The sequence below is a fragment of the Cupressus sempervirens genome, chromosome 9 (assembly GCF_028749045.1).
Source record: "Cupressus sempervirens isolate cs-2001-9-10 chromosome 9, ASM2874904v1, whole genome shotgun sequence".
Taxonomy (NCBI): Eukaryota; Viridiplantae; Streptophyta; class Pinopsida; order Cupressales; family Cupressaceae; genus Cupressus; species Cupressus sempervirens.
In genome coordinates this window covers 620600302-620622590 of record NC_143126.1, presented here as the reverse complement: position 1 = coordinate 620622590, position 22289 = coordinate 620600302, and the positions used below count along the sequence as shown (strand labels likewise).

General features: G+C 37.1%; 1 protein-coding gene across 2 annotated transcripts in view; it reads left to right on the top strand.

Annotated features, from left to right (window-relative positions):
* Nucleotides 1-21598, top strand: part of LOC149540234 (DNA mismatch repair protein) — a 51212-nt gene extending 29614 nt beyond the window's left edge. For both annotated transcript variants that reach the window (XM_089799528.1, XM_089799527.1), the window contains one exon: nucleotides 21235-21598. In XM_089799528.1, coding sequence (XP_089655654.1) covers nucleotides 21235-21359 — 125 coding nt within the window. In that variant the 3' untranslated portion in view covers nucleotides 21360-21598. The remainder of the gene's footprint in view (nucleotides 1-21234) is intronic.
* Nucleotides 21599-22289: the final 691 nt, after the last annotated feature.

Here is a 22289-nt window from a genome sequence, read left to right as displayed (position 1 = left end):
TGGGGGGGATAATAACAAATGTTCCATTCCCACTTGAACCATCTTTAAAAAGGAGATGTTCTGTTCTCAAATGTCTATGGATCCTTATGTGCAGATAAGTATTCTTATCAATTATACTTATCTATTTATTGTAGTCTCTCTCTTATTTGTAATTCTATACATACTATAAGGGTTATTTGCCTTGATATTTTCCTTTGTGGTTGAGTATATTCTTATAGGAAAAGAAGGTTGGTACTTTACATATGCTACCAGTATTGTGTAGACTTAATCAACAGTAGCTCCAAAGACTGATGATCAAGATGGATAAGGGAGGCTCCTAAAGCAAACATCTTTGATTATTGAGATTATGAGATTCTTCTACATCAAAAGGGAGTATGTCACTTCTTCTAAGGCAACGCGGGAGCTTAGAAGATTAATACTTAGAGGGAGTCTAGAAATACATGTGTATGACTGCATGAATTTGATGGGCCTTCTCTTGAGTGCATCATGAGGAAATAATGACTTATCATTGAAGGTTGAAAGATTAACATCAAATTCAAAGAGAGTCCGAGAGGCATCCTTGGGTGAAGAGAGTCTCAAAGGGAGTAACTACAAGACCTGACTTCCCAGGATCGTTGTTTAGAGGGAGAAATTTTGAAATGCAATCTTTTGTGGATGATATTTTCTCTATGAGGAGAAGTTTGAAGTGAAATTTTTTGTAATGTGCTTTCCTTTATGAGAGAGAAGTTTGAGGTGAAAACCCTTGTTCCACCCTCTAGTAGCAGCTATCGTGGGTCCACCCTCTGACTTGGTTCATGGTGGATATCATGTGAGTCACTACATGATGCTGTTGTAATTATGTCATGAAAGGCGACAATATTTCATTGATGTATATATTTAGAGGGGAGCCATTGAAAGGTGACGATCTTATCAATAGCTGGACCTGTTATCATAACAGACTACATTAAGTTGTTCCGGAGTGCTGGAAGTTATGATAACGAACAGAAGGTAACTATTGTAAGGTGACAATCTTATCAATAGTTGACCTATCTCCTAACACCAAAATGTGTTGGAGCAAGCGTTATCTTGGTTCTTCGGGTCGGATTCTGCCGAACACCTTGATAATCAACTCATCATGGTTCTTCGAGCTAGATTTTGCTGGACACTATGAAAATCAATTTGTTATGGTTCTTCGGGCTGGATCTTGCTGGAAACCCTAACTTAAATCTATCATAGACCACACTTAAGGTGGTATTCAAATCTTGTATTATAATTTCTGAAATCCTCCCTAGCTAAGAGGGAGTGTTAAAAGTTGTAGCTTCAGTCGGATAAATTTGATCTGAGATACATTGTTGTTATTGGTAAATCATCATTCTCTATATATATGCATATTCATGTAATAATATATATATATATATATATATACACACACACACATACAAATATATACATACATACATATGTATATGCATATATAGACATACATATATATTATTCTAAATATTATGATATATATATGTATTAATTAAATGATGATTAAACCTTAGAGACATGCCTCTTCAAGAGACATGTCTCCTCCTCTTATATTTACATGAGATCCAAATCTGCATTTGGAACATATCAATCACAATGGTCATATTATTACATTTGCAAAAAAAATCCATGTTATTTAACACAACTCACTGGAGTATTATTTGTGCCCAAGATAAAAAGAAATCTGGTCTCCATTTCTGCAATTGAAGACAAAGGGTATATAATAACCTTTATAGATAGAAAAGTTCAGATATGATGAAAGAATTCCACTGTCAAGACAACACATACTATAGGAATGAGACATGGATGTCTTACAAACTTTGTAGTGATTCAAATTAAGCCTTAATCCATGAGACTTTTAACTCAAATGAGATCTGACACAAAAGACTAGGGTATCAACATTTTCACACCCTATCTTCAATAGAGAAAGTGGTGATTGGGTTGCCCAAACTAAATCAAACTCATGGAGCATGCAAAGGTTGTACTCTGACAAAGAATACAAAGGTGACTTTTCAAAATAGTATAAGTAAAACTAAAAATGTACTAGAACTAGTTCATTCTGATTTATGTGGACACATTTTTGTAACCTCCATGCAAGGATTCTTATACTATATAATTTTTGTAGATGGTTTCTTTAGGAGAACTTGGATATACTTTCTTAAATGTAAAGAGTTTGAAGATATCCTTAAAAGGCTCAAGGAATTCAAAGTTTTTGCAAGAAATATGTATAGGAAGAAAAGCAAACCATTAAGAATAGATAATGGGAAGGAATATACTTTAGACATTTTTAAAGAGTTTTGTGTGAATGCTGGGATCGAGGGACTTTACTATACCTTATAATCCACAACAAAATGGAGTAGTTGAAAGAAAGAGTAGGACCATTGTAGAAATTGCTAGATCTATGTGATATGATTAGAACATAGAAACTTCATTTTGGGTTGAAACCTCTAGGACAATAGTCTACATCCAAAATAGATGTCCTCATTCACTTCTCGACAATAAAACCCCTGACAAAGCATTCACCGGCATCAAACCTGATATAAGTCATCTAAGGATCTTTGGTTGTCATGTCTACATTCATGTGCCTAAATAAAAGATGTCTAAGATAGAACCCTCAGGCAAGAAAGTAATATTTGTGGGCTAGAGTGAAACATCTAAAGCCTACAAAGTATACATAGCTGAATAAAAATTGATTGAACTTAGCAAAGATGTCATCTTTGAGGATGACATTGTTTTCAAGAGATCCAAGAGCTCTCATGAGATAGAAGTTCAAGATCCTCTGAAAGATATGGAGTAGGATCACGCTTCTAAGGTTCAAAGGGAGTCTTCCAAAGAGACTATAAGGGCCTGTTTGGTGAGCGGAATAGGAATACATATTCCAAAAATTGTGAATTCCTTGTTTGGATGCACCAAAACGGGATTGGAATACGAAGCAAAAATGGAATACGTATTCCATTTTTGGCCCAAAAATGGGGTTTTGCAATTCCACCAAAATAGGTGGTATTGGAATACGTATTCTTATTCCATTTTTTTTAATTTTAGAAAACATAAATTTTTGGGTCCGTGAATTCCCATCAAATATTGGCTGAACCAAACGGCGAACAGGAATATGTTCTATTCCATAATACGTATTCCAGAATACGTATTCCTATTCCGCTCACCAAACGGGCCCTAAGTGAAAATCAGATTGCTCCATTAGATGAACCCAACAATAACAAAAAGAGACCACTTTGGGTGAGAAAGATGATTCAAGAGGTTGAAGATTATGTAGCACCCAAAAGAACTTGCAAAGAAAGTAAGAGACCCCACAAATTCTGTAGTTATGTTACCTTGATGAGTGAGATCATAAAAATAAGAACCAACCTATATTGAAGAAGTTTTCAAACATCAAGTATGGAAAGATGCTATGTCAAATATATTTCAACCACCTAGTTCTGAAAATATATTTCAAATACAGCCAAAGTAATTTCGCTTCAAGTAGATTTTTAAATATAAAACCTAGTTTGTAACCGGATGAAGATTTACAATAATATCTAAATGATTGCAACCAAGGATAAGCCCAACTTGAAGGCGTGAAGAAGAAATATGAACCCATAAAGAAGATACGGCCAGATTCCAGCTCTTCAATGCTGCACGTGGGAAAGAATATGGCTGCCAGGTGTTGCCGTACAGCTGCAAAGTGCCCACACATGGATAGAATGCCCAAATCCTAGCTGAAACTCTGATTCAATACTGCATTCCCGAGAAGAAACAATGCACAATCTCCAAGATGCCTCTGACTGCAAAAAATCCAAACCACTGTTTTGGGGGCTACGTCCCAAACAGGCAAAGCAAGTGGGGTTGGCATCCCAAGTGCTGAAAGCTCAATTAGAGCCCAAATCACAAATCCAAGATGTAATATGTCAATAAGAATTAGAACTTTCGCTTTACCTCCTTATAACCCACCATACTTAGCTCAAACCCTAAAAATGTCTCCATGTGGCGTTGGGTTATAAAATAATATATTTCTCATTTTTAAAGTGGTCAAGTATCTAGAAATTGACCTTTTTCCCAATAGAAAGAAATCCATTCACCAAAATGCTTTGAGTCAAAAGAGAAATATTTAGAAAAGTTCAAGACCTTTCCAACTAGCTATTACACCAAGGGATACTTATCCAGATGAGGCCAAAAAACCCCTTATTACTCCAAAATGGCTATAACTTAGCCTTATTTAAATTATTAAAATGCTAATTTAGGAGAATATTTAAATGTATTAAAATATTTCCCAAATAGTGAACTGATAGCCCAAAACCTCTACAAGGTGAAACTAATCTCGTCACCTCCTGTGACTGATGTTGAATAATCTGAAATAATTGATAGTCTCATCCCTCAAAAATAGGGATACTCCTAAAAAATAGGAATGTCTCCTAATCTCCCAAAACTGAAACCATAGAATGATCTCGTAGAGACTCAAGAATGTAACCCATCTCCACTTCCTAAAATGTAAGAAACTCCTACAATTAAGGAACTGCTCGCAATTGCTCTCCTACTGTCTGAAACTCTAGATCCGAACACTGTGTACCCTGATTGAGTCCCTAAACACCACTGCCGGCCTACGAGACTCTAATGATAGGCCAACTCGATCGTCTCTGATATCCACTCTAGAAAGGGGACATGATAATCCTCCCTTCCCGAAGATTGCTTGTCCACAAGCAATGAACAAACTCCTGTTGTGCCACTCTAATATACACTCCCGAGTGTGTGAAATGAAGCAACACATCAAGGATCACCCAATCAAATGCACATCATAGGATAATACTAGGATCCCACATTGGATGAGAGTGTTCCCACAACCAAGGTGGTAACATACTGGAATCCCTATGAGACACGGCGTCAAACAAAACAACACTTGGATTCCAACACCATCTAAACCCATCCATCAGGTATAAATAGGGATAACTGGAAACCTCTATCATGCCATATCTCTCCGCAACCACTGTGATACCACCACGAAAGTAATAATCGTCCAAAGCATCATGTCTTCTAATACCCACATCATCCTGTAACCATGATCCCCGATGAAGTCTCTGTGATATAGATGTGATAGCCCATGTTAGAAACTGCTTGACATACTGCCGGATTGTTTGCTGGTCCCACCAACCAATCCTCCCAAACTGCTGAGTCAGGTGCCTATAGTCAATAACTCTATCCTCTGAAGATGGAAGTGCACTATCGCAACAGGGATAGTATAAGTCCTGCTTCAATATCCCCATAGCCTTATGAAGAGCATGGAAATCTGCCATGGAAAATCCACCACTATCCTGCTCATCAATCATAAGAGCACTCCAATTGAGTGTAGATAACATCAATCGACTGACATCAAAGTGCTCAACCACTACGTCTACCCTCCTGTCATCAACCCTGAGTTGTCTAATCAAGCGATGAGGAGTCAAAAAATGATAGTTCTCAGGCATGTGTACTTCCTCTAAATCTGCAATATGGTAGAATACTATGTCGGAGTCATGTACATCACTGTAAGAGTATCCAGTATGCATTCACTAATGCATGTATCCTCATTTATAGTACTGCAACTTTGTACCTCTAAGACCACCTCCTCTGTCAATGATGAAACTGCTGTCACCACACTATGCTCACTCTCATCAACTCCCCATGTGTCTGCACATACAACCGAATCACGATCTTGGGGTTCAGTGTCATTATGAATACACACTACTCTGATTTCTAGGGTATGGTCTAAGAAATCAGACTCATCATGACATGAAGTCTCATCACCCAATGCCTCTGAAATACCTATGTCTGGATTACTCTCTCTTGCAAACTCACCAAAATAATCTTGACCCTCTGTTTTACTTGTTCCATCCAAATCAACGTTGACCTCTTCTTCCAATTTGTGACCAATGGCTTCTTTATTTTTATTTAATATTTCTTTCTCTTTTTGCTGTTGAAAGGTGCTTGTAGATACTCAGTTATCATCAACTTTAGGTACACCCATAAATTCTGTAAAGGAAAGGAGGTTGCGTATCTCCTTAGGAAGAGAACAATACTGATGGTAGCTGCTCATAACTGCAACATTGAATGTCTTGGTAAGAGGCATCTTACTTGTGCTTGTTAACGAAGATGAAACCTTAGAGCACTCATTTTTATTTCTAGCCATGGCAGGTTCCTGGTCTATTCCAAACCCTTGCCAAAATGAATTATCAAAACTTTCTAGCTAGCACCCAGATGTCAAAATGAATTGTCAAAATTTTTTATCCAATACCCAGATGCCAAAATGAATTATCAAAACTTTTTAGCTAGTACCTAGATGCTGAAATGAAATATCAAGACTTTTGCTGAAATCTGTTGTGACAATTTCTCACAAACCCTACAGGTAGGCAGGATGTAAGCTCTGGTACCACTGAAAGATCCCTTATGGATCTCTTCTGTTGATGTGCTGTAATATAATTATTTTTAAATTTGTTTTCCTTGTTTAATAATATTTTCTTGCAAAGCTAGACAGAAGTTGCAGAAGGGTTTGAGTGTTTTATGTTTTTGATGATTTTGCAATGAGTAATAACAGAAGTACAATAACCTGAACCAGTTGTGAAAATATAGTTCAAATACAGCCAAAGTAATTTCGCTTCAAGCAGATTTTTAAATATAAAACCTAGTTTGTAACCGAATGAAGATTTACAATAATATCCAGATGATTACAACCAAGGATAAACCCAATCTGAAGGCGTGAAGAAGAAATATGAACCCAAAAAGAAGATACAGCCAGATTCCAGCTCTCCAGTGTTGCACGTGGGAAAGAATATGGCTGCCAGATTTTGTCGTATCGCTGCAAAGTGCCCACACGTAGATAGAATGCCCAAATCCTAGCTAAAACTCTGATTCAATATTGCGTTCCCAAGAAGAAACAATGCACAATCTCCAAGATGCCTCTGGCAGCAACAAATCCAAACCACTGTTTTGGGGGGCTACGTCCCAAACAAGCAAAGCAAGTGGGGTTGGCATCCCAAGTGTTGAAAGCTCAATCAAAGCCCAAATCACAAATCCAAGATGTAATATGTCAATAATGAATTAGAACTTTCTCTTTACCTCCTTATAACCCACCATACTTAGCTCGAACCCTAAAAATGTCTCCATGTGGCATTGGGTTATAAAATAATATATTTCTCATTTTTAAAGTGTTCAAGTATCCAGAAATTGACCTTTTTCCCAATAGAAAGAAATCCGTTCACCAAAATGCTCTGAGTCAAAAGAGAAATATTTAGAAAAGTTCAGGACCTTTCCAATGAGCTATTACACCAAGGGATACTTATCCAGATGAGGCCAAAAAACCCCTTATTACTCCAGAATGGCTATAACTTAGCCTTATTTAAATTATTAAAATGCTAACTTAGGGTAATATTTAAATATATTAAAATATTTCCCAAATAGCGAATTGATAGCCCAAAACACCTCTACAAGGTGAAACTGATCTCGTCACCTCTTGTGACTGATGCCGGATAATCTGAAATAACTGACAGTCTCATCCCTCAAAAAATAGAGATACTCCTAAAAAGAAGGAATGTCTTCGAATCTCCCAAAACTAAAACCATAGAATGATCTCGTAGAGACTCAAGAATGTAACTCATTTCCACCTCCTAAAATGTAGGAAACTCCTACAATTAAGGAACTGCTCTCAATTGCTCTCCTACTGTTTGAAACTCCAGATCCGAACACTGTGTACCCTGACTGAGTCCCTAAACACCACTGCCAGCCTACGAGACTCTGATGATAGGCCAACTCTATCGTCTCTGATGTCCACTCTAGAAAGGGGACATGACACTTTCAAAGGATCTACATTCAAAAGATCTATGCCCTTCTTTACCACATCTGAAACAATTACCATGAAAACCACCTCTAACATAAGAATTACCTCTTCCTTGGTAAGAGCCAATACCTCCTTGGTATGAACTACCACCTTTCCACTCGGTCTTGTCTTTGTCATCATTCTTCCATTCAGATTTTCCTTTATCTTGCACAGAACTGTTAGATCTGCCACCTTCACTATAAGATCTACCTTTGCCTCTCTGGAATCTACCACATCTACCTCTTTGTCTTTGTTCATGCTTCTTTGTCAAGATCTCCTTAGCTTTCAAGGCATATTGATATGCTTCTTCCACAGTTTCCAATTTCACAAAACTCATCTCATCTTGAATTCCAGATTTCAATCCATTTAACTATCTTGTAATTTTCTCAACATCATTATCCACATGTCTAGATTTGATGTCCAATCTATAGAATTCCTCAGTTTACTCTTTCACAGTCATGTCTATTTGCCTCAAATTTTGCATCTTTCTCAACAAGCGAACTTGGTAATCAGCAGGAAGGAATTTGTTCTTTACCTTGCTCACCATTTTCACCCAAGTTCTGATATTTTCCTTTCCTCTCCTTTGTCTATCAGTTTGCAAATGCTCCTACCACAATGAAGATGACCTTTTAGCCTAGTAACTGCAATTTTCACCTTCCTATTATCAGGAGTGTTTTCATACTCAAAGAACTTCTTCATATCAGAGATACAATCCAACACAACATTGGTGTCCAATTTTCCATCATAAGGAACAACTTCTACAGTAGGCTTCGAATGTGCCCTAAACAATAGTTAGCAATCTTTCTTCATCTTGATCTTCTTTCGATTCTAGATTAGGGTTTGGTGCTATTGCTTCATCATCACCCACATCATCAATATGCGCTCCTCTCCTCTGGGTTGTCTCCATAGCATCTAATCTGGTTGTAATTTGTCTCAGTATATCTAACATGGCTTTGTCAGCATTTCCTCTACCTCGAACCATCTTTATAAATCAGGTTCTTGCAAGATTGTAACCCTCTGCAAGTTATAGGTCAAATCCGCAGATTTGCAACCCTACAACCAAATCTGAATCAGGGTTTTACACGATCCAATCTTCACAAGGACAAATCTCAAGCTTTGATACCGCCTGACGCAAGGAGGGAAATTAGTAGGGCCAAAGGCACACCCAACAATCCAAACCACCCTTGCAAAGTTAACACAACGGAAGCAAACACATAAAGAGAACAACACCATAGATAGAGAAAACAAAACTTTTATTGATTCATCAAAATATCAGCATGCATGCCCAACTGTAAGGTCTTCTAGGTTACAGCTAGATACAATAAACATTCAAGATCCAAGATCTTGCTTCAAATTCACACTTCTAGACACATATGCAATAGACTTCTCAGTCCTCCTAAATCTCCAAGTTTGCACACATCTCAAGACAAGATCTAAACATAAAAGTCACGATCAAAATTAATCCTGCAAGTCGGCTCCCATTAATAATCAAAACGCAGAAAACCCGTCCAAAATGCTAACACTCGGCATCAAGAGGAACACTCGGCATCAACAAGAACACTTGGCACATGAAGGATAGCTCGGCACACACTGTGGAACTTGACACACATTGCAGAGTGAGATGGGATAACACACTAACTCGAGTGTTAACATGACGTCGGATAACTTCAACTTGGCTTATATTTTATAGTATTGTGTTGTGAGGTTCTCACACCATCACCCCAAAATGTTGGGGACCCCCTTTTTTTTAGTCGCCTTGGCAACTTTTCGGATTGTCCAACAATTTTGATTTTTTCAAAAAATTTGAGCCTTGGACACCTTCAGGCCAAATGCAGGAAAGACTTAGGTCGGACAAAATTCAACAGGCAACATTTGGCAGGATAAAATTGTAAATTTGTACTTAGACGTGTTCTTTTGAAATCTGGATATAACTGTGTAAATTTGGATAATTTTTCAAAAGGGAATTTTTTGTTAGACTTGAGTTTTGGAAAATCTTAAATTTTTCTTTGGTGAAAAATTTAATTTTGTAGAAATGAGGCTAAATTGCAAAAGTTGATTTTTGACTCTAGAGGCAATTTTTTTTTTTTTTTTTTGTCAAAAAAAAAAAATCTAAATGGCATAGCAAAATCGATTTAGATATAAAATTGCAAAAAATTGTTTTAATAGATTAAAATTGCCTTGAAAACTTTTTTCCTTAAATGAAATTGGTAATTTAATATTGAAAAATGGCTTTTTAGTTAGCCAAAATCCAATTTTAATGACGTATTAATTACTAAATCCTCATTAAATGGAAATATTTAACCCCCCCAGGCATTATTTAATTTCTCTTTGCAATTTAGAGCTAATTGGCAAATTTTAAAAGACAATTTTCATTTGGCAAAGTTAATTCTCAGCTAAGTATTTAATTGTGGGCCATAATTTTGATTTAAATTTTGTTTTTTCTCCCCTCCAGGTCCAAGTCAGCCAGCTGGGAAGACATGTGGAGTTGGCTATAAGAGGAAGCCCCTTCCTCTTCATTCCTCACTTCTCATCTCCTCCTCCTTGCTTGTGGGCGATTTTTTTTTTTTTAAGAGCAGATTTCTCCTAAGTTGGGCAAATTTTCTTCTTGGAGCAGCTTTTGGTGTTGGGCAATTTTCCTTGCATGGCAGATTTTCCTCCATTTTGGGCGATCTTGTCTTGAGGGCAGATTTATCTTCCATTAGCGATTTCTTCATTGGGCAGATTTGGCCCTTCCTTGCTTGGCGATTTTTATTGGAGGGCAGATTTTTCATGGTGTTGGCGGTTTTATGCAAATTCTGATTTTTGCAAGGAGCTGCGATTTTGCCCTAGGTTGCGCAATTTTATTTGGCGATGAATTACATGGTAAATTTCTGATTTGCAAGTGGATTTGAAGTTCTTGAGGTTTTATCCCAAATTTCGAAAAGTCGTTGTCCAGTTATTGGTTAAGGTGAATTTTAATCATTTATAGTTGAAAGGGGTCCTTAAGCTGACATCTTTCTTTCATTCTAGTCTAAGGATTGCTTCCCTCAGTTCTACTTGCCTTCTGGTCCACCACTCTACCATCCCATAATAGGGTGATGAGTATGGAGGATGTTAGTACAAGTAAGAATCCCAAGCGGACAAACACTAAGAAAGACAAAGAGGATATGATGCTCAAAACAACTTTCTTCTCGAAAATGAAGCGAATAACTGACACCAATATCGATATAGTGGACATGATACTGATGAAGGACAGACTAAAAGAAGGACAGTCCCCCTTGGCAAAGAAGATTTACAAAAGCGGGATTGTACACACAATAACTTTTCCTCCTACATTACTGTGTCCGGAATTGATTATGGAATGTGCATCCAGATTTGATCTAAACAGTAAATCCATCATTTTTGATGAAGGGAAGAGAGTGTTGGCCAACATCGACGAACAAGGAGTCCAAGAAACATTCAACATTCCTCAGTACAAAAGCATGACAGTTGTGATGATGGACCAAGCAGCTAAATCATTCCAAGATAACCAAGAGGCCTATTTTAGGCACCTAAAGTAGAATTGGATTCATGAGGGAAAGAGAGGAGTTAACAGATCATCAAGGTTCACAATGGCAGATATTAAACCAGAATATGGTGATCTCGTTGTTCTTCTCAACTGGATCATGGGCCTAGCTCAAGGTATGCAATTCGAAAACTGGATGTACTTCTTCATTGATGAAATTGAAAAGGGAAAAGGAAGATTTGATTGGGCTAGGATCATAAGCGAGAACTTAGAATTGTGCAAAACCAAAGGCAATTCTACATGGGATCCTATTTGTTTTACTTGATTGCTAGATTGTATAAAAATCCAGGACTTAAGGCTTTAGGAGAAATTGGTAGTGGGTTGGGGCAATATTTGGTGCATGAATGCTATCGGCAGCTCCATTTGCACAACAACAAGGATTACAAGATATTTTGTGATGCCTTCACCATGAAGACAGTAAGGGTATTACAAGGGACACCTACTAAGAGACTTTCACTGGAAGTAGAAGCAAGAACTAGGAAGTATGGGAGTTGGTTCATCCAATTTCCACAATTTACATACATTAGAGTGGCAGGAAGTACAGTTTGTCCCAAGAGGCTTCCAAGGTACCCTCCCGACAAGGTAGTTTTAATGGAATTGGCTAGGCAACTTGAGCACTATGATAGAATAATGAGAAACGAAGGAAAAACAGGCGTTACCTTCTCAATCATAATTGGCAATGATAGTTGCCCCAATCGGGCCTCCTTTGCAGCTGCGGAGAAGGAATTGGAATGGTATCATCTAGGATGGTACAGAGCAAGGCAAAGATTTGATCCTAATGGTCTTATCAAGGTATCTCATGGAAATGAATTCAAGCATGTTCCCACCATAGAAGATTTTTGGGCCAATGCCAAGGATGACTTTCATGTGAGAAAGCTAGCTTTCTCAAGGTTATCGATGAACATGATGAGAGATATCAGATGGAGGGGCCTTGATATTCCCGATCAACTGGAGGATGATGGAAATGTGCTGAGAGAAGATTATGATACAGTAGAAGGAACAAAATTGAATCCAGTGGATTGGGATGACCGTCAAGATCCTTCCTTGGAGGCATTTACAAGGGCAGTAGATTTACATATTGAGTTGTGGTATAATGAAAGACTAAGGAAGCTGCAAAGGCAAAGGATTCCCCTTACCTACGAGATGATGAAGCCAAAGGAGAGACGAACATACCTACAAGATGATGAAGCCAAAGGAGAGACGAACATAATCAGTTGGATAAAGGAATGAAGGAAGTAGTTGGCAACAGAAAATGGTTAGAAACGGCAAGAAGAAAATTTTGGAGGTAGAGAAGGGCAAAGAACATCCGGAACCTCCGGCCAAGAGACAGCACACAGTGCCGTCAAGAGAGAGTATAATTGAGGCTAGAAGTCGAGGTCAATTCAAGTGATAAAGAGGCGACGATAGAGGTGAGCTTTGATTTAGAATCAAGTGGCTACAGTGAGAGTACTGAGTACTCCCCTCTCTTGGAAAACCAACAAGGAAATGATATGGCAGAAACTAGTAGAGAAGAAGATGGGAGGCAACAAGTCAGGCACCTAAGGCCGTTGGTGATGCTTTGTTAGTTGAACTGAATCCAGACTTGGGGAGATGCATTGCACCACTATGGTTAAGGCAAATGCTTATGCCAAGAGGGGAGGTGGTAATTGCCCATACAGTTGAAGACATCCAGGGATCAATAGAAAAAGGTGATAGTGAGAACCAAAAACAAATGGCAAAAATGGTGGCAAAGGTAATTAGGAACGACAATGATGGTCACCGAAAGGTTTAGATTGCTATACCAACAGTCAATAAGGCAATGAGTGAGATTGCGGCCCAGGAATACAAGATAGTAGAACACAACTTGGGAAGAAATACGGATGATATGGAATGTGAGGAGATCCAGGAAGGTATAGCATCAATCAGAGAAAGGTTGAGGAAGGCAAATGAAAGAATAGTAAAGTTGGAGGCCGAGAACAAATATTGGAGAGATTGCCAGCCCATCCAACAGCTGCACCAGGCAACCCTTCCTCAAGACAGTGGGAGCAATTCAGAAGAGATATTAGCTCAGCTACATGAAGCCAGGGATTGGATCCATGATACAGTCTAAGATGGGCGAAATTTCTTGCCTTCCTTCGTCTCGACATTCCAGTCATCAGTGACTGTCAGAGACAAGTTCAAATTGCTCGAAGAGGAGTGCAAAGGTTTCCTTCCCATCAAAGATTTGGCTATTCCTAGGCTACAAGCATTCATTGGGCTACCATAAGCATATGTGGAGAGGGCCAAGTTGGTGGACGAGAGAGGATTGAGTACAGTGGAATCTTGGTTTGTTGCATTGACTACCAGATTTAGAACACTTGAAGAAATACATAATGAGATTGCACGACACAGCCCAAGCGTCGATACTTCCATTTCAACCATGATGAACAACGTTGGGGTGGCACTTGATTTTGAGGATATCAGAGAAGAGGATGCTAATGAGATAGATTTTGAATCGAGGTTGGATGAGTTAGGAAAAATTGCTATCAAGAAAAGGCATTTGGGCACCCTTTCCTCTCTCAATGCTTTTATTGGATTTGTGAAGGAATATGAGAAGGACCATGAAAGGATACTACAAGTAGCAAGCAGTGTGGTGAAGTCAGCGGAACTTAGGGCGAAGCACACACCTTGTCCTCTTATGGAAGAAGTTAACGAAAGGCTAGCTAAGTTCATTGCTTTAGCTAAGAAAATGAAAGAAAAGGGAAGAGTTATATTAGAAGATCATTTGATGTAAGCCCAAGTGGCAATTTCTCTTTCCTCTAGAATAGGACAAGTGTTTATTTCTGATTGGCCACCATTTTGGTGCCTTCTCATTGGTTGCCACTTTTTGCACTTTTTTCATTGGTCCATTGATGAGGTGGCATCTTCTCATTGGCCGATGGGGTGGCAACCCTAATTAGGGTTTTTAGGATCCAATCTGGATCGTTGATCTTGTTTTGATCTCCACCATCCATTGTATTTTTGGCCCCTATATAAGGCCATTTGCTCTCATTTGTAAACTGTTGGAGAAATTGTTGCTAAAATAATACCAAAATCCCCCTCTTTTTCATTGTTGTGACTTGCATGGTGATTAAGAACATTGGGTGTTATTGCATGTTTTCTACTTCCACATAGTTAGATTTCCTTTCGAGTTGTTAAAGTTGGTTGCATTTGAAGTTGTTTAAGTGAGGTTAAAGTAGATGGATAGTTGTATGGTAGCATTGGTAAATGTTTGATAGGGATCAATACTAGAGCACTAGCATCCTAGCGGCTGGTTGGGAAGCTTTGTGTGGCAAACTAGTTTACTTTCCTTTGAATCCTTGCATCTATGGAGGTAGGGCCACTGGTAAGCCTTCATTAGATTCGATCCCCGTCCACTTGCCAACCTTCCATTCGTAGGAGTAGGAGTAGAATAGTGAGTAGCTGGGTAGTCGAAGTTTAGAGAAGTAAGTCAAGTATTAGAACACATCCATTCACCTTCCACTACTATCGCTTTCCCATTAACATCATCATTGGCAGACACACCCTCCATCATCACCACCATCAACATTATTTGCCAACCGCATATTTCACAAACCGAACAACCATCTCCATCATACCACCAAAGTCCAAGTCATCCTCAACAATTTGCGTAAGGCCGCCTACGTGATAATCAACAAATCACATCGATAAAATTAACTGAGTATCCACAAGTGTAAGGAACATTGGAGTTATACTCATGTCTCATGAGCAATAACTTTTCAAGAGAGGAATTGTATGTTTGATACTTCGTATCGGATATCCAATTACTAATATGTTATGTAAGTGATACAAAACTCGCATCAACATATTGGAACTCAACAATTGCTGCAACTTGGCAACAACTGGTAGAATGAACACAAATGAGTAGGATAACATGTCAACCCAGGATGCTCCTGCATCAATTAAGGACAAACTATTTTCACATCTTTGGTTTCTTCTAGGATATCTACATCGTAGTTAGGCTTTTTGATTTCTTTTAATATGACATTTCCTTTAACAATACTTAGCACTTTGACTACAACCTAATTATACATGGGTAGGAACTTCGACGCCACGCATCCATGTTGAAAGGTGATGAATTTTCAAATAATGAACACTTGTATTTGATGTTGTAAGGTGACGACTTTACAGTGATTTGTTTCACTATCATTATGGATATCATGTGAGCGGATATTTGTGGACATGTCATGATAGTTAATATCTCTTAGACATTTTGATAGATATCATGAGACTAATATCATGTGGTAGATCATAATGATATTTAAGAGAAACGTGACAGATATTGTATCCATGGATATACCATGATTTATCATCCTTATGGTAGACATCACGAGGCTTGATGTCAGTGCACATATCATAATTTGGATTTTTTGAGTAATGAAGAATGTTGTGTGACTTAATATTCTTAAGTATACCATACTTCTTGATATCATGAGTAAGGTGATATCTCTTCTCACTTTTGTTGTATACATATACTTGGATAGATTTTTATCTTCACTAGCTAAGAGGGAGTGTATTATCAATAGAATTATATATATATATATATCAATTTACATTGTGTATATTGATATACATACATACATATTGAATGTTGAATCAAATATCATTCTATTGATCATATTTGTAAAATTAATTATCATCCATAAATGATCAAATTATCATTTATATGATTCCGAGTATAATCTGGATTTTCAATCTGCATTATGATTGGTATTGATTAAAAATTATCATTGCAATATATAAGTATCAATGTCAAATCGATAGAGATAAATATAGCATTAACTAAGAATCAGATTGGCTTTGTTATAATGCTAATAATTATCAGACATGGGAGAAATTGTTATCTATTTGAAACGGTGCATATGTTGCCATCGATAATGAAATAGTATCATTATTAGTGGAGAGACATGTCTCTCCACATGGAGATACATGTCTATCCACCAATACAGTTCTCTAAACATACATAAATATTCAATGCAGATCGAATGTTGACAAGTACCAAAATCCATTAGTGTGATTCAATTCATATATTCAGAAAGTTGTTCCTCAGTTTGAAATAATTGAAGCATTAGCAGATCAAGAGTATTTATATTCTGAAAACATTATTGTTTTCCCATTTTGGTTGTCATCTGCAACAAAACATTTATCAATAAGTATATTGTGCAAGAAATGGAAAATATACATATTCATATCTGCCATAGATCTAATCAACTTTAACATGGCTCAACCAACTTTCTTTCCTCTTCCTCTATCTCTTCCAAATCCTTAGCATATCTAGATCCATACTTAGAAGAACTTGAAGTATTCTAACCATATTCATATCTTTTCTTACCCTTAGAAATAATAGCTTTAAATGTGGTTCAAACTTTAGCTAAATTGTCACCAAATCTAATCATTTTAAAAGCAGATAACTTCGATATATTTCTGTTTTCTTCAGTTGTAGCAACTTTGTTGTCATACACGAGTGAAAAGGATCTTAGTATCTTCGTGCTATTTCGTCTTCATCCATGGTTCCACTAGCGCATTTGATCCCACAAACAAGTTTTGTCACTTTCTGCACATAGGTACTGAAATTCTCATCTTCACCCATCCTCAAAGATTCAAGCTTTCCTTTTAGACTTTGCAGCTTCGCTTGCTTTGCATAAGTGTCTCCTTCTTGCAATGATTCCAATTTCAACTATATCTTATGAGCAGTTTCCAATTCCATGACATTAGTATATTCAGGATCTGATAAGACAATGTTTAACGCTACTCTTGCTTTCATATTGTTCTCAAATTCCTACTTTTCATCAGTAGTAGCAGTGGCTAGATTAGGGAGTTTGTAGTTCTTCACATCCCAACACTCCATTCCCATGTATATCAAATGTGTTATCATCCTTCCTTTCCATAGCGCATAGTTCCATCAAATCTAAGACTGTCCTTAAAGGCTTCCATCATAGATCTCCTTAAGGTGTCAAGCTTCCGGAAGAGGACTAAGCTCTGATACCATTTGTTAGGAACAACAAGGCAACACTCACAGTTGAGAGAGGGTGGGGGGTAGGTCTTAATCAGTTATTTGATTAAACTTGATGTTTTAAACAATTCAGGACCATAACAACTTAGCCCTGAAAGATAAACATTAATGAATAGAAGATAGCAACACCATAACACATAACACCAGATTTTTTACATGCAAACCCCATTAGAGGGAAAACCATGGTGGGGATCAACCCACTAGATAATGTACTAGCACCAAAACCCTGTTAAAGGTAGAAAGGGAATGCAGATGCATTTAGGTACATTGTCTAGAGCTCACTGCTCAAAGATACAAAAGGACAACAACCTTGAGATTACGACAAGGGAAACAACCTTGAGATGGACTCCAATCCACTGTTGACAACAATCCACTAAATTATGAACTGATTGATAGCATCTGATATGCCAATATAACTCCAATGAAGTACATCAACTCTCTGTCTCAATAGATTCCACTCATACCTCCACTCTCAATCCCTGAGATAACATGCTACACATCTTCGCATCCCATACACTCACTGCATCATCCATCGTGTCCAATTACACAAATGATTTCATCTTTACATACATTACATCAACATGAACTTGGTCGACCTTAATCATGATCTTAATTACAAAAATAAATTGCAATAACCATTGCTATCCAAGACATGTCAAGTAACACAACTAGGACCCAAACTAATAAATCTCCAACACACCACAATCCATAGATCATGCTCAAGATCCAATACAACACGCCACATCAGCAAGTTGGCCAAGAACACTTCAACGTGCTTCATGAAATCTTCTGAATTCTACTTAGTGCTATCTAACAACAAGAATAGGGCACCATTAGGAAACAACAAGCATCGTGAAATACCACAAGAGCTAGAACATATCTGACTACAAATTGACAAACAAGTCTGCACTGTTCATTGTGAACATCCCATAGAAATCTCTGTTGGAAGAGAAAAAGTAGCTTGCTAGTCTCCAAACAATGAACCACTCCAGTTGAGGACACATATCCAAGTCCCAAACATACCACTAGGTTAGCAGCATAGGCTATAGCATAACTGATCTATATGGATCCAAATACCGCAACATTGTCTTTACTAGAATAACCAGAAAAGGGTAGTAACCAGTTATTGACCAACACATTATAGCTCACTCAAATCATAGTATCACTCTTTGTGATCCAACAATGATCATCTACAAATATGCAAGCAAGCATCTGCAACTGCGCAAAATCTGATATGTAAAGCAGGAGTCATGCGGATTCAATGTCTCCACTAACAAACTAAGAACACTGCCGGGAAAAAGAAATATGTTGACATTAATGACAAAACATTAATGCTGGCACATATGATGCAATCTCCTACAATAATCCCAACAATATCCTAGCATACATTACTTCATTTATTGGAAGGTGCATGGTAAAAGCTTTACATATGTGAAACTCTTCATATTTCATGGTTTTTAAAATTTGTTGAGTTTTAGCCCAGTTTGAGTGTTGAGTCTGGGTATGAGTCAGTTGAGTTTGAGCTAATTATGAACCTTGTAACAATTATTTGCATAGAGGCACCTAACAATTTATGTAGCATCATTTTGAGATGACCTGGCCAGTGGCCCTATCGCTTTCTTCATAGTAGTAGGTTCTTCTTTTTTAGACAAGACCAAGTGGTATTCTCCTACAACATTAAGGACTACACTATGAGATGAATGAGTTTCCCCCTATGACCCCCTTCCTCTTCTCAAGGGATCCCTTATTCTAAGAACTACCCTTACATTTTCTTCCTTCTACTTTTTGATATATTTTGTTATTTTATGTGTTGCCATAGTTTAAATTCCTAATGCTTCTTATATGGATGACACATAATGGGCTTTCGCACCATTGCATGAATTTTTATAGCTCTGAGTACATATCCAAACATATATCTTACCACTTGGACTTTTTTCTATCATTTCTGCATGGCTTCATGAAGGTGAACTTGGGTCAATTCTGAAGGATGGTTTGCCAGGCCTGATTGCCATTGTAATAAAAGTACTCCCTAAGGTCCTATAGCAAGAAGTTTGGAAAACAAACCTTGATGGGTGAACAATATGTTCTAGAATCGAGAGTCCAAAAAACTGAATTTATAAATCAATTACTCCAACTTAAATAATAAATTAGATTGTGTGTGTGTGTGTGATGGCTCAATTCGGGATTTTTAGCTTGGTCTTGCATTAGCTGAGGCCACAATCGAGGGATCTCATCCCCGACAGGAACACAGAGAACTGTTCACATACCTGTGCACCCTAGCCTAGCAGGAGTAGAGAGCTCACAAGCACACAAGTCCAACAATGAAGCTGATCATAGGCATGAACACTTGCAGTGTCAATTGACATGAACGCCAAAAGTATCAATGCTATGGATCACAAGCCACAAGCTTGTGATCACAAGGGCCCAACAGATGTTTGAGTCTTGGTGGCAACATCAACAATGCCGTACTAAACCATTACACTATGGATTGATCACCTGTTTACATTAAAATTTAATATAGATTTTTTTTATTTTAGTATATTTTTTAATGTAAGACTCATAGAGATGAGTTATAATTTTAATATGAATATCATAATTTCCTTTCTAGATTTTCATTCAGTGTACTTTCAGTGTCTAATGATAATTGTAGTTTCGCTTAGTGTCATTGTTATTGAATGCGGTTGCCCACTTAGAGAGTTACAAACTTGAATTGGCATAAAATATTAAATAATCCAAAAAAAAAAACAATTGGCAGCAGCTGGTGCAAGCTTGACCAAACAACATGGACGTGTGGTAATCATAGTTGTGTACAATGTAGTCAGTCTTCAGGTGTTCAAATAGCAGTTGAGTATATGGTTTTGAAAATCATTTTTGTTCATCATGGTTTCTTCTGCAAAACTTCATTCTTCCCTCTTGTAGTGTATGGAAATGATGAAATAAATATAATGCAACATGATTAGGGTTTTCTTGGCCATTCGTGAAAAATAACAGCATAAAAATCACATTCGCATTTAGAATAGGATGAATTTCTCCAGAATCACCATGCCACTATTGGAATCAATTAAGTTCGTCTATTATTGACTAAGAACATTATGGCTACAGAAATCCGAAATCCTAGTGAAGTTCATAGGGCATTCAAAAGTGTGGCCGAGTTTGGGACATTTTGTACCTAGAATTGGCGTATTTTTTGCCAATTCCATAGCATAAAATACAATAACATCACATTTTAAGTGAGTACAAGAAAGAGACGAGGATACAAATTTTCTCTCTAAATAGAATAGTTTTTAAATCTCTACCTAGAAAATTAGGAAAGAAAATAAAATTTTCATGCCTCTAGAGAAAATCAGAAAATATATCAAGATAATCCTGGAATTACCTAAATAGAATATCTAGAAATAAAATGAATAATATTTATAAAGCAAGAATACGACCTTATTATGTGTAATCATGAAAAATTTATACCATAAATGCTCCTTAACTTCCATTGTCACTCTAATTTCTTTCTCAAGTAAAAACCATACAAGATATATTTAGCAATCAGCATCACTTCATTGCAGTTCATTAGTTGCAAGCACATAAATAGAAGAGAGAAGATTTTAGGTTCCTGGAGTAATAGTTCTTTTTTAAAGTTGTATTTGAAGGCTTGAATAGTTAATTCATAGTTCTAAATTGTACTCTAATTGGGTGAGCAACGCTGCTTTAAATGCACACATGTAATCTTCATATTTTATCTTCTTTCAGATGATTGTATATCTTGTTCTTTATGAATAGTTGCCGAGTGAATGACTTATTATGATTTATTCTGCACAGATGATAAAGTAACCGTCTTGGAGGCAGAGAAACGAGCTGAAGAGCTTGATCCTAGAAACCAAGCTATCAGGGAGGCTTTGAATCCTTGGCAAAAGCAAGAATCCATGAGAGGAAAAGATCCTTAGCTATACATATACTATTTCTAACAGTCTGCTGGCTAGCGTTCTTAAGGATTAAAATATATTTTTGAAATTAGGATAATTAACTACTCCATGTCTACATTTTCCATGTAAGTCTAATTGATTCATTCGTCTCAATAAATATCCCACCCTTTTTTCCATAGCACATCAATAAGAAACTTGAATCTCTATAGCCCTGGCTATTATCAAATAATTAATTATATCACTGTCCAGTAGATTATCTATTTGTGTGCATCATATTTTTGACTCCAATTTTTAACATTTCATTTCTATAAAACATTGTTAGTAAAAACTTAAATCACAAGATGCTACAAAAATTGCCTCAGATTGTTTCTACGACCGATTACCCTTTGTGATTTGTCCTACTGTCTAAATGTCTACTCACCGTGTATCTTCAGATTGTTTACATGATAATTTCCATTATGTGATTCTAAACATATAAAAAAATCAAACACGGAACTCTCCATTCTCCTGTGGCTATACTCTATGATGGTTATACTGAAATTGCAAAGTGTTGTCAAGCTGGAGTCACCTCAGAGAACCATGAAGGCAATGATTATTTTAGCCACAAAGGTTTCAAAAATCAGGTGACATCCCTTTTGTGTACAGTACTGAAAAGTCTTTGCATGGGTTCAAGGAAGCTCCTAGGGCTTGGTATGAAAGATTAATATTTTCATAATATACTTGAGCTTTGATTTGGTGTGATGGTAGCTATGTTCTCTACATGCACTATCAAGATGGCTAGCTTTGTTCTCATAATTGTGTTGTACTTCGATGACTTGATCATATAGCTTAGAGAAAAAATTAATGATTCTGTTGGAATGACTAATATGGGTTCTCTACATTACATCTTATTAAAACAAATCGTAAGAGAACAATAGGTACTCTTATTTCATGATAACCAAAGTATCCTTG